At 38.9% G+C, this 14600-nt stretch overlaps 1 protein-coding gene across 1 annotated transcript in view; it reads left to right on the top strand.

Moving 5' to 3' along the window:
* The window catches only part of C9 (complement C9), a 31458-nt gene that overhangs the window by 11103 nt on the left and 5755 nt on the right, over positions 1-14600 (top strand). The window contains exons 3-7 of the mRNA XM_024105626.3: positions 784-931; positions 2062-2209; positions 5322-5460; positions 8921-9139; positions 12242-12482. Coding sequence (XP_023961394.2) covers positions 784-931; positions 2062-2209; positions 5322-5460; positions 8921-9139; positions 12242-12482 — 895 coding nt within the window. The remainder of the gene's footprint in view (positions 1-783; positions 932-2061; positions 2210-5321; positions 5461-8920; positions 9140-12241; positions 12483-14600) is intronic.

Here is a 14600-nt window from a genome sequence, read left to right as displayed (position 1 = left end):
CTTCCTAAATGTTAATATTCCTTTCTTGATCTTTGAATCAAAGCTATAGCAATAGACAAGACTTGTTTGCTTATGTCACGAGACCTGAGCAAACACCTACCCTTCTACCTCTAACAATGCAGACTTGCATTTTAAAGCTCTATTTATTTACATATCTTCCTAACCAGTTTCTAAAGTTCGGCCATGGGTCAGGTCAGTCTGAGTTAATTAACTCTTTCTGGACCTGTCATTTTTCAATGTGATATTATATTACACTTATAACGTCACAAACCCAAATCTGCATTTTTTGTTAAAAAAAAGTTTAGTCTGAAAAATTTCATCCATCTCTAATGAGGAGATCTGAGTTCTGTTGTGCCTCTGTGAACAACTTGCTGTGTGACATTAGGAAAGTCATTTAACCTACCTGTTCCTCAATGTCCACTTCTGTGCTTTAAGAAAAAAAAGGGGAGTACTTCAAAGATGTGATTTGTAACCTGTTTTGAGATGCTGTAAGAATGCTGCATAAGTGCAAAATATTTTTTATTTTATTATTATTAGAGCTAGTCAAAATGTTTTCAATTTCTAAATGTTGACAAAATTTCCAACTTTGAGATTAAGGGACAAAAAGGGAAACGTATTGATGACATTTCCACAAACTATTTTTCCTGGTTTTCAACCAATCAGCTCATGAAGAAATTTCTAATTTGGATGAAATTTTGAGGGGGAAAATTTCTAGTTATATTTGAATTTTTGTCTTGTTTTTCTTTAAGCAGATCTAATTATTATTATTATATATCTTTGTAGTTTCGCTCTAGAAGTGTTCAGAAATTTGGACAGTTTCATGGGAAACGGTGCCTGGAATCATTGGGAGACACACAAAGCTGTAAAACCAGCATAGCCTGTCCAGAAGAGCAAGAAATCGATTGTGGAGCTGACTTTAGATGTGATTCAGGTAGGTGTTGCTTTCACACCAGGCTAATTAGTTCAGCAAAGCATAGAAGCATCTACTTAATTTTAAGCACATGTTCAAATCACATTTAAAGTCAATAGATTTAAATACGTGCTTAAAGTTAAACACATGCTTAAATACTTTGCTGAATATGGATAGTTTGCTGAATCAGGGCCTATATATTTAGGTTTAAATTCCTTAACTATTCTTTCTATTCCATCTGAAAAGTTGCCAGTTCCACAAGTTTCCTTTCTTATGTTGTATCCATTCCAAATGGAGCTGAGTGAATCTTTTTTGTTTACGCTTTATGAAAAATCAGTGGGGAAAAGAGACATTTAAGTGGGGAAGTCCAGGTGACTTCAGCAGTTCAGTCTATCTCTGGAGATCTAGGTTCAAACCCTCTTAGAATACAGGTAAAATTTCAAAACTCTATGACTTTATTTTGCATAGGGGGGATTTGACAAATCAACCCTCCCAAGGCATATTTTAATAATACTACATAGACATTAGTTAGCACTTTACAGGCCAGCTAATTGACATCAATAGACTGCATCTTCTTATGTCAGGGCTGATTTAAAATCTTTAAATCATGTAGAGACAATTAATCTGCACAAAACCACTGAGGTGAAATCCTCCCTTCATTGAAGTTAATGGCAAAACTCCCAATGACTTTAATGGGGTCAGAATTTCTCCCCTTGTTTGTACGTCACAATAAAAACATAAATTATTTTGAGTATATGCTACATCCTCCCAAGCAACTCAAAAATATGACTTTGCTGACACTAACCTATAAGAACTAATGTTTTCCCACACTCTTATACTTCAAAGAAAAATACCCCAAATCTTGACATTAAACAATAATCTAAAAATAAATCAAATCACGATAATTCTCTGAATGTCAGAAATTCTTGTGCCATTTAATTTTCTGTGCCATCCCATTAAAAATAATTGGTAAATTTAAAGGTTTTTTTTCCTCACTTAGAGGAACAAGGGATTAGGTTTTTACCTCTTTCTGGCTGAAATGAAAATACACCTTCTAAGAGGAAGATTCCAGTAAGGAATATTTGTTTTTCTGATGTAAACCCCATGTTAAAAAAGGATTAGAAATGTTCAGTTCTTCATTCTTTGCTTAGGTCGATGTATAAAGAAGAGGCTTGTGTGTAATGTGGACAATGACTGTGGAGACTTTTCTGATGAAAGTGACTGTGAGAGAGATCCAAAATCACCATGTCGTGACTCGGACATTGAAGTGTCAGAGATTGGAAGGACTGCTGGACAAGGGTATTCAATGAAAAGCCATAGCTAAAGGGAGACACCCTGGTTGGCACCAGACAAAGTTAGGAGACATGGGCCAGATGATCAGGCCCCAAGATTCTATTCATGATCTACTAGCCTCTTCTGTGACCTTGGGCAAAATTCTTAACCTCTGTTTCCTTTTACTCATCTGGGGTTAATAATGCTTAATAATGCCCTGAGATCAGACAAAAAGCATTGTAAGTGCCACGTGTTGCTGCTGTTATATTAACCCACCTTTGCTTCAGGGAAGGCAGCTGAAGATATTTTAAATACGTTTTACAAACAGAGGCACCAACATCATCAGATTTGGGCAGTTCTTCCTGGAGAATGACCAGAGAATCTCCTCCTTCCCATCCCCACTTCAGCAGGTGGCCATCACCTTCCGGCAACCTCTTGACTAAGCCCCACTGCTGTGGCTATATTCATATTCCTACAAGCACAAGCTCTATACGGGGTAGTTGATAGGCAGATATGGGACAGTCGATAGGCAGGCCAAATCCGGACCACCAGATGCTTTGGAATGGACCCCAAAATCTTTTTATTTATTTATTCCTGGGGGGTGGGTAATAGAGGCTGAGGGAGGCTAAGCCTCCCCAGACCTCTGCTAATGGTTCCCGCAGCAGCCTCTGGGTAGTGTTCAGAACACCTCTGGGCAGCCCACGGTCCTGGCTCAGCTCCAGCGGGCCGGCCAGGGCTCCGCTGGGCTCCTCCAGGCACCAGTGGGCCGGCCAGGGCTCCTCCAGATGCTGGTAGGCCAGGGTTCAGGCCTGCATCTGTGCGCCAGCCAGCAAGAGCAGTGGAAGTGGAAAGGGTGGGGCAGGGCCTTGGGTGGAAGAGGCGGGGCAGGGGGCTAGCCTCCTCACACAGGGGATGCACACACTGCCAATGTATTTATTATCATTTTTTGTATTGTTTTCTCTGGAGTCTGAGCCTTGACTATACCTTGACCAAGAAATTTGGATCTTGACAAAAAAGTAATTGACTACCCCTGCTCTATATCGTGCAGTGTGTTCCAGAGCACGTAAGGTTTGCTCATTGTGGGCCTTACAAAATGGCCATGCCACTGATGCTGGGTTCTGTAGAAGTAGTGCCCAGGAGGTTGCATGAGGGGGGATGGATACCATGTTGAGATTCTGCCTCTCCAGCCCTCCCCTCTTGCCCAATCTAGAAATGGCTGGGGTTTAGCAAGGCATCCATCATCAAATTTCTCAAACCCTTATATATTAGGTAGCTGGGGTTGGGGGAGGGTGGGTTAGTTCACTATTGTTCTTAGAGCAGCTTCTCAAACAATCTTTCCCCACCATCATCATACTAAAGTAATATCTGAAAAATGAGAAAATATATCCAGATATTTTTTCATCAAAAGTCTGCATCTATAGCAATTATACCCTCCATTACTACCGTTACTACCTCGCAGACAGGGAATATTAGGAAAATGTTTGTTTGTTTGTTTGTTTTAACATCCTATGGACTACCGAATCCCCAGAGCTTCATTGGTTACAGCAGCATTTTTCATCTTCTTTTCTTTGCATATATTTACCTTTCCTTTCCTTTCTAGGTAGTTGGTTTGTTGGCTTGTTAGGTTTGGTTATTTGTTTGGGGAGTTGCTCTCTTTTGTTTTGGGGTTTGGGACAGGTGGGGAAGGGCCTGTAATTTATGTACAAATTGAATTGGAAATCAGCAGCATAAACTGGAACAGACAAAAATATCAGCATGTTGCAGCTCCACCTAGTGTTCAACTGAAAATTACAGCCTTTCCCTATCACCTCTATCTCAGAAATAGTCTAAAATTGATAAATGAAGACCTTTGTAACCGAAAAACAAGCAAACATTATTTTTGAAGTTCCCAGAAATGTGCTAGGCACTTAAAGTCTTTTAGTGTTATTACAATTAGTTAGCTCTTCTATAAGGAAAATATTGTTTAGATGTATAATAGCAGTGTTCATTGTTCTGTTGAATCATAGCTATTTGATAAGGTCAACAGTGTGCATGGTGCTGTACAGGACACAAAGATTGTGACAGCCTCTGGCCCCGAGAGCTTACAATCTAGGAGACAGACAAGGAAAGGCAAATCCCAGTATGAGATCCCACAGGAAGGAGTGATTTTAGGTATATCTTCTTTGTACACTTCTTGTTATCTCACATTCTCACCAGATCTATGAAACTGGAAGATGAATCTGTTAACTTTCCTGTGTTTGCTATTATTTTAATTGCCTTTCCTCCGATCTAGGCCACTGTAGTGCCCTAGCTCTATTTCTTCCTGAGCAGTGTCTGGGATAACATTAGCTGTATATTCCTCCTGAAGGCTGGGTGGCTTCTGTACACACTTGATATTGCAAAATATAGTAATATACAATATAATATTGAGAATTAGAAACAATCTGATAAAAGTGTATTTGGAAAAATATATCCTTATTTTGATCCCATAAAGCTTGCTAGCGATGAATAGCTATTTGAGAAGAAATAGGTCTTTATTATAGGGTTCCTTTCATTCCAAAGGATCCCATCATGTTTCATTTTTATTAATAATACCAATCACTTTTTCATTCTTGCACTTTTCATCCACAGACTTCAAAGTGCTTTACAAAGGACATATCATTATCCCCATTTTACAAATGGGAAAACTAAGGCCCCAAGACGTGACTTGCATAGTGTCACTGAGCATCCCAGTGGCAGAACTGAGACTAGAACGCTGCTCTCCCGAGTCCTAATGCGGTGCCCTATCCATTAGTCTTTTGATTTCTATTATCAGAGTTTCCATCCCAAGCTCCTGGGCACCCTTAATCTTTATAAACAAATGTAACATGCAAAACCCATGGTACACTCGTAGCACCACTGAATCCAGTAACTTCTGAGATGAACTATGGCAGTACATTGGCTCAGGGCAATATTGCAAACCCTCACTCTTATGAAAAGTCTTATGGGATCTTTAATATCAATGCTGAACAACAGGAACTCCAGATTCAGGTTTTTTTCAGTTGTCATATGTAATTTTTATGTAGTTTGGCTTTTCTAGGTCATAATACCGCTGTCCACAGGCTAAAGGTGCTAACACCATCTTTTTGAAGTTTAACATGTGTCTTTATTTTCTTTGTAGAATCAACATTCTAGGAATGCAGCCAATGGCAAGCCCATTTGAAAATGAGTATTTTAATGGTGTTTGTGAACGAGTGCGTGATGGGAATACCAGGACCTATTACCGCAAGCCATGGAATGTTGCTGTTCTCAACTATGATGTAAGCCTCTGTGTAAAAATTAGGAGGTGGATGACTGAGATTCAGTTTTCCAACAGGATGTCAAAACTATCTCTTAATTCAGGCATTAATAATTCTTCCATAGTATGATTTTGGCAGAATCCAGAAGAGAAGATCTTATTTGTATTAATGGTAGTTCCTAGAGGCCCGACTAAGGTGGGTTCTGCACTTGGAGTTGTGATTCCTAGCTCCCGCGCACACACTCGCTCTAGCGCTCATTGAGGTAGTGCACTAAAAAAGTAGTGTAGCCGGAGCAGCATGGGCGGTAGCGAGCAGCAGAATGGGCTAGCCTCCTGACTACGTACCACGGGCCTGAGTGGGTTTGTACTTGGGGCGGCTACCCCGTGCTTCTACTCACCACTACCCATGCTACCACAGTTGCTCTTCTATTTTAGTGCACTACCTCAATGAGAGCTAGAGTGAGTGTGTGTACGCGAGCTGGGAATCACACCTCCAGCTCCAAGTGTAGACGTAGCCTATATACCCATTGAGTTTAGTGCGCTCTATTCACTCAGTCCATAGTAAGAGACAGTCCTTTCCCCAAAGAGTTTACACTCTAAATAGTCAAGACAGAGATGACAGGTGGGAAGAAGTTAGCATTATTATCTCTATTTTACAGATGGGGAGTTGAGGCACACAGAGATTACGTAACTTTCTCAAAGAGCCTAGCTCTCCTGATCCCCAGTCAAGTCCCATAACCACCAGATCACCTTTCCTTTGCAGATTCAGATGAAGATTTTCAAAGCCTTCTAGGAGATTTGGATCCTAATTCACATTAATATTAAAATCCTTTTGGTGGCTCGGCCTCAGTTCAGTTTATAGCTAAAAATAATTACTATTCTATAGCTACCTAGTTTTCTGCATCTACATAAGCAAGAAATCACATGGTGGCAATCTAAGGCTGCTTCAAGAGGAAATTCCTGAAAAATATTAAAAGCTACTTAATAATTAAACTTTTCCTAGAGAAAAATTTCTGTACCTAAGCAATTATAACTTATATATACATTTGTCTTCACAGCAGTTAAGGTTCTGTGTCAATACAAGTAAGGCTAGCTAAATCTGACCCATAAAGCATTGCCATGCAGCATGTATATTTATTTTTGGCGGTGGTAGCATTTCTTTGTTACCAAACCTGTATATTCTACTAATACAAAAAAATATGATACTGTTAGTATTTTTATTTAACATTAAAAGCAAGTATTTGGAATTAGCCATAGACTAAGGGTACCGAAGATGGAAGAGGATGAAATGGCAATCCTGCTTCATTTTTGAGGTTGAGACTCCATAAAGATTCCTATCTGCATTCTAATAGGAAATTGAAGATTATAATCCCTTAAATGTAGCGGCACTTTCCCAGTTTTACATAGCAAAGACTTTTCACCCACTGAAGCAGAAAGAAAAAAGGGGGGGGGGGGTCACTGCAACTTTGCTTACTTGTGAACAGCTGAGCTGATCCAGATGTTGGGGGAGGAGAGGGGGTTCCATATGTTTTGATTTTTTAGAGTTTTATGATACGTTCATGCCACATGTGAAACTGGATAATTTTGCCTTTTACACATACCCTGCAAAGGCAAAAATCATTAAAAGAGCCAAATGAAATGAAATTATGCCTGTCATAGTTGAATCTAACAAAATGGTCACAGTTTGACAAGCATTTGTCACATATAAAATCATTTTCAGTGACTGCGAGCAGAAATAAAAAAATAAATATCATGAATGCCGTGCCAACCATGTAACACAATGGTAAATTCTGAAGCAACTGTGTGAAATTTGTCATGACATTTCTACAAATGATTTCTCCATGAAAGCTCTGTGAGATTCTTGTGTTGTCAAAGTAAAATCTAGATGATAACTTGCCCAAAGACTGCTGTATGGAGGGTTTCAAGGGACTACTGATTTGGGTGCCAACTTGACACCTCTTAAAGAAGTCTGATTTTCATAGGTGAGTTATATAGCATTTTCTAAAAGACAGGCTGCTTTCAAGTGTTTCAAATTGTATTGAGCTTTAATTGAGCACCTGATATTGACACCCAAAATCACTAGTCACTTTTGAAAATATTCACCTTTATATTTTGAAAGCATTTAATCTCCAGTTTTCTTGTTCTATAGAGAAATCAAGACCAAAGTGCAGCAATAGTTGTTTCACATACTGATTAAAGCTGATCAGAAAATGAGCTTTTATGAGACAGAAAATTTTGTTTTGACATATTTTTCAGCTGAAAACCAAAATGTTTCCATTTGGATATGTTGGCATGGTGCCCCATGTGAGTTGGTTCACATGCCTCATGCTCCCATTTTCCTATATAGGTAGACTACCTGATTAGACTACAACTCCCATGATGCACCACAGCCTCCCCTCATGATGAGGGGAGGCTGTTTCATCATGGGGGTCTCTGGCCATGGTGCATCATAGGTAGACTTGGAAGGATTTGATTTTTTATCAGTAAAAGTTGGTAAATGTCCATTTCACTGTACATACAAAACCGACTAAAAATTATTTCCATTTATGATAATCCAAATTTACCAATAGGCAAAATAAGAAAAATGTTGCTTGAAATCTTAGTTTGATTTAAAGCTATTTACTTTGGGTATTTTGATGTGATGTTGACAATTTGTAATTTGTTATAAAGCATTAGCTTTTTGAAATCCATGTCTGTTATCATCAACTAATGATATGACCCTCCCCATAATTTCCCACAAATCTGAAAATTTAAATGAATAAAAATTGATGAAAACCCATAGTTTTGTGTAACTGTGAAATTTAAGTGGATAAAAATAACAAAAATGCTTAAAAATAAACATTGATATCATCCATCAAAATTATTTTTAAAAAAATCAAATTCTACCAGCCCTAATAATAGGAGATGTGGCCAGGCTAGGGAGCCTAGCCCATAGAGGAGAACCAAACTACAGCTTCCATGAGGCACCATTGCACGACAACCAAACCCAAATATTTTGGGTTTCAGATATTTATTTTTTCAACAAAAAACTGAAAGTTTCCATGGAAAAGAGACTTTTTGCAAAACAAACAAACAAACCAAACTTCATTTTGTCAAAAGCCCAATTTCCCACCTCAAAAAAGTTTCAACGGATATCTTTTTTTGACCAGCCCTCATTAATATTTTACTTTTTTGAAATGACAATGCAACCATATAAACCAACTTTTCTGTTTCCCATTGATTTAATGTTGTTCTATTTCTTGAAGGTTGGGTCCAAATCCTATACAAACTGACTCAGTATTATACCTGTCAGGCTCTAGACCCTCATCTATTATGTGCCCCTCAGCACCTGTTTTATATAGATTGTTTTATCATACCATTAGTGATGACATGAGAATAAAGCATGCAGTTTTAGTATCTGCTCATTACATACGTTTCAAGCTATTATGTTTTTGTTAAATAGATTATACATGTTTTTATCTGTTATGCTCTTTTTTCCTAAGACAAAAGCAGACAAAAGATTCACAACTGAGTTCTTCTATGATCGTGTGACCATGATAAAAGAGATTTTCCATGAAAAACAAGAACATTTCTCGGTTTCCATGTCAATAAAACAAACACCTACTGAAAACAGTCAGGGCACATCTGTAAATGCCTCTCTTGGCTACCAGTATTCAAGGAATGAAAGTCTAAATTATATCTTGCGGTACTCCAAAGAAAGGGTAAGCTTAATGGCATAAAACATTTGATGTAGTAATTTCATACCTGAAATTAGCATACTGTTGGGCTATACAAGTATTAATCGTCCAAACTGTTCAGGATGCCTGTTGCTTTCCTCACAGAGGGGACTGGCAAAATGTTGACAATGTAAAGATTAAAGTTTACTTCAGGAGTAGCTGAAATATGGGTCAAATGCCACCTATTTCACTACCTTGGCCTTCAATATGGATTGATGTTGCCAGAAACCAAAGATATCAGCATGCAATGATCCATCTTTATCAGCGAACAGTTGTGATCTAGTCCACTGTGTGCAAATTAGAAACAGCCTTTAAGTAACAAATTGCAATGAAGACCCAGGCAGGCAAAGCTTGGGTGCTCTTAATGGAGCATGTTGATTAATATCCCAAGGGTCAGATCTTCAGGACCAGCCATTTGTTGCACAACACATCTCAGATGGAACCAGGTTGCAAAGGACTCCTCTAAGTGGTACCAGTTGCCACAGCTCGTAAGAGTCCATTCCAGCAGTTCAGGATTAGCAGAGTCCAAGAGCAATCCAGCAAGCCACCCTTTTCCTTGGCTATGTATACACTATGCCAAGGCCTGTGATGGGGATTGGTGGCAGGTACATCAGCTTTATGCTACCAGAGGATTACACAAGACACCAAAGGCTTGATTGCCTTTATGCATTTTATTGCTCTGTCTATAGCACATGGCCTCTTACACTTGCTTTAAGTCAGCTTTGCACTGCCAAAGTGCTACAAAGTGGAGTTAATGGGGCTGAGGATCTGGTCGCAAGATTTGGCCCTGTCTGAGGGTTTGTTTCTGCTTGAATTTCATATCAAGAAACAAATGTAAGACCCATTCTAATCTGGATGAAGTTTCAGCCTAAAAATACCCTTAGTTACAAGAAGGTAATGGAAAACGCAGGGCTAGTACACATTTTGCAAAAGGTTAGACCCACCATGAAAATAATACTAAAAGGCAAGGTGTACCGTTAAGAGAAGCCATTGTGTAATGATGCCTCAGTCAGGTTGTCGGTAGGGATTGAACCCAGGAGCTCAAGATCTAAAAGCATGAACACCACCCCTAGCTGACAGACAGTAGCAGACTTATCAACCTCTTTAGGTGATCTAGGAATGAGAGGGGGCATAACAAGCCTCACTGTGTTATGATGGGGGACAAGTGGCTGAGACTGTCCTATCACTTAATGTAAATTCTTTTTATAAATTAACCTCTATTTGCTTTCTTCACTTACCCAGGAATAAGTGAATAATGTAAAAATAATGATATACCACTAAGAAAAAGCAGTAATAGGTCAAAGGGGAAAGAGAGCCTTACTATTTAAAAGGGGTTGGCAATTGGATACAGATAGGAAAACTGGGTGGTGACTGGAATAAGAACAGCTGATTAAGGATCTCTAAAGCTGCAAGGTATTTGGCTATTTAAGCATTGTTTTTGACAGTAAGTGCAGCTATTAGTGGGCTAAGTTTCTTAGTACTTCACTGTAATCTATTGGTTACATTTGTGTGTTTGTGTACCACTGCCCTGCCTTGGATGAGATCTGCAAATGTCCATGATTTACATTTGTCACTAATGGTTGGCTCACGGAGTATATTTAAGCCTTAACACTACTGAATGCGAATGAAAAGAATCTTCTTATTCCAAGTGCTTCATGAGCAGAAACTTCTGAGTTCTACTCCCAATATCACATGTTGGCAGTCAGATCTACATTCTAGTGCAACAGTGGAAGTAGCACTATAGTCAATCAGACAGTTTGGTAAAGTGGAGCTTGGCCAAGATTTCTAAAAATCGGAGTCTAAAATTCAGCATCCAACTTCGTATTTGGGTTCATAAATAAATAGCTGGCTTTTCAAAAGTGCTAAGCAACCAGCAAATTCCCATTGACAACAATAGGACAATTGACAACTTCCTGGCAGCTAAATGTTTGAAAATGAAGCTGTTATTTAGTGGCATAGAAGTTAGTTTATATATAAGAGAATAGATTGTCTAGTAGATAGAGAACTATCCAGAGACCTGGGTTCCATTCCCTTCTCCGCTACAGACTTCCTGCATCAGTTAGCCTCTCTGTTTCCTGTGGTCTTCTGTAAAATGAGGGTAATGGTATTGGCTTATTTCACAGGGGCACTGAGAGGATAAAAACATTGAAGATTCTGAGATATTTAGGCTCTACTTTAATGAGGGCCATATAAGTACCATAGTTAGATAGACATGGGTCTTGGGAGCCTGATGCCTGCATTTGAAAACATTCCCCGTAAGTGGGAAGCCTAACTTTAGGCTCCTATTTTAGAAAGTCTTGGCCTTTGTGTGGATTTGTTTCACTTAATATTGACATGAGGCTTTGGATTTATACTTTTGTTTTCACCATTAAGTGAGACTGTTTCATGTTTTATGCTCCTATCTTTAGGCATATGAAATATACAACACCCCAACCTTAATCAGGGCTGTGATATGAACTTTCTTGTTCGCACTAACATCAGCCATGTATGAGTCATGATGATGATTTGTATGTAGTATTACATCTAGTTAGAGTGGAGTGTGGCACTCATATGACTTACACTGTTTTGCATAGTAGGAAATCTGCTGGATTTGATTTCATTATGTGTGTTTTTGAAAATGGAGCTACCCCCTGCATTCTGACAGTTTAAGAGCAGCAGGGCACTTCCAAAAAAGGAAGATCCTAATCCTTTTCCCATTGTAGGCAATGGCAAATCTCCCATTGACTTCTGTGGGTGGAGGAACAGGGCCCATTATCTGGCAAACTGGCTTGAATTATTTTAGTATGTTACAAAATTGTCAGGGAAGTATTTTATAGAGAGTCTGTTTAAAAAAAAACACCAGTAGAACACAAAGAGTCTGATTTACTGAAATTGGGAAGTGGAGAGTTGTGCAAAAATGGGGAGGGAGGGAACTAAAATTATCCAAACTTCTTGCTACTTCTTCAGATTAAGTTAAGTTTTAGGGAACTTCTTATTCTGTCTAAACAAGTTTGTCCATGTCCCAAAATGCTAGAGTATCCCGTACTGAAATTGAAAGTTCTGCATTGTCTTTTGAGTAAAACATGCCTGATTGTGCCTTTTGTACAGAAACAAACCTTTATGCATGTCAAAGGAAAAATACAACTGGGAAGATTCCAAATGCGAAGTCGTGATGTCCGGCTAACAGATGCTTTCCTTGAAGATTTGAAGTTTCTGCCCACTGAATATGACAAGGGGGAATATTTTAGATTTCTAGAAATGTATGGAACACATTATGCTGTCTCTGGGACTGTGGGAGGAAAATATGAACTTCTGTACGTGTTGGATAATTATGCCATGAGTTTAAAAGGTATGCATATTATTGCTCGGCCTATAGCTCATAGATCAACAAATAGGCCCCAATCCTGCAATGAGATATGTGGAGACAAAACCTTGTGCAGAGGCTGATTGCAGTCAGTGAGACTCCATGCAGGTGCAAGGGAATGACCATGTTGTGTACCTCATTGTAGGATAGGAGCCTTGGTCATTAGTTTTCAGAATTAAAATCCTGAGCCAAACATGAACTTCAGTTACACCAAAGTCACTTCATTGGCATCAATGGAGTCACTCCAGAATTCTACAAGTATAAGTAAGATCAGAATCTGGCTCATTCACTTTAAGGTATCTTTTTATAACAATCTTAATGGAAGTCTGTCATCTGTGAAAACCTTTTATTTAAAAACTACAGTATTCAAATACTAGTAGTGGTTGCAGAGTAGCAGCCATGTTAGTCTGTATCCGCAAAAAGAACAAGAGTACTTGTGGCACCTTAGAGACTAACAAATTTATTAGAGCATAAGCTTTCGTGGGCTACTGCCCACTTCTTCGGATGCATATAGAGTGGAACATATATTGAGGAGATATATATATATATATACACACACACATACAGAGAGCATGAACAGGTGGGAATTGTCTTACCAACTCTGAGAGGCCAATTAAGTAAGAGAAAAAAATTTTTTGAAGTGATAATCAAGCTAGCCCAGGACAGACAGTTTGATAAGAAGTGTGAGAATACTTACAAGGGGAGATAGATTCAATGTTTCTAATGGCTCAGCCATTCCCAGTCCTTATTCAATCCTGAGTTGATTGTATCTAGTTTGCATATCAATTCCAGCTCAGCAGTCTCTCGTTGGAGTCTGGTTTTGAAGTTTTTCTGTTGTAATATAGCCACCCGCAGGTCTGTCATTGAATGACCAGACAGGTTAAAGTGTTCTCCCACTGGTTTTTGAGTATTATGATTCCTGATGTCAGATTTGTGTCCATTAATTCTTTTGCATAGAGACTGTCCAGTTTGGCCAATGTACATGGCAAAGGGGCATTGCTGAGCCTCTAAGGTGCCACAAGTACTCCTGTTCTTTTTAGTAGTGGTTGGTGACCATGTGGTCTGGTTCATAGAGAATCCCAAATCCTAATGCTAGCTGAGCCACAAAATTCACTTTGTGATGATAGGTAACTTGTCATTTGATCTCTTTGTACATCTAAATTGGTAGTAAAATGGAGAACCTCACTGAATGCAGATGCTGCATTTGGCTGTGTTGGAACTGTTTTTACAGCCTTTAATGTTGATATTGGAATTTTTCTCACACTGGTTGAGATAGGAAAGCAGAAACTTAATCCTTCCTCACATGCAGTGTTGGGAGGTCTGGCTTTTGTGGTAGATTGAAGTGATCATTCTAAAATAAACTGAAAAAAGTAATAATTCTCATGTGAATTCTGAAGCCAAATAAATACATGCCACTTATGGCATTAAAATTCACTGTCAGTAGAGGCAATAAGCAAGGAGTTGGGACAGAGAAGTCCTTTATACACACTTATATTCTTATGTTCACCAGCTTGATACTATGGTGATAGGTGCTCTCTAAGGCACTGATCTTGAGGGAAAACTCCCATTGACTGCAGTGGTAGAACAAGATTAGACTTCAATTATTTAAGATCAATAAATAGAAAAGAGTAGCGTAGGAGAGATAGGGTAGAATAAGAGTGACCATGATGGGGTGGGAGTGCATGGAACAGATTAATAAAGTTACATTAACTTTATGGTAAAAAGGGGAATATCCCGAAAACAGTTTGGGTAAGACTGGGTGATGGGGAGAGGAAAAGATTGAGAGGATTCAATGACACAACAGACATAAAAAAAGAAATGAGAAGCCACAGAGAAAGACAATACCCAGAGGAAAGAGGGGAAGAATCATCCTTCAAAGAAAGGCAGCTCTGGAGAAGAGGAGAATGTTACTTTTTAAGGAGTTGCAAGTAGAGTGTACCTAGAGTTTTCCTAGTCACTGGGCAGTCCACCAATAGGTCAAAACTCCAGAGGCAAACTGCATTGAATTCATAACCTGATAGGGAGAGTGGGGGCGAAAGATAGTGGAAGGATGAAGGCAACACATTTTTTTCAACAGTCCTGAAACTTGGCTCCCAAGAAATA

Source organism: Chrysemys picta, chromosome 6, assembly GCF_011386835.1.
Source record: "Chrysemys picta bellii isolate R12L10 chromosome 6, ASM1138683v2, whole genome shotgun sequence".
Lineage (NCBI taxonomy): Eukaryota > Metazoa > Chordata > Testudines > Emydidae > Chrysemys > Chrysemys picta.
This window is presented reverse-complemented; position numbering and strand designations above follow the sequence as displayed.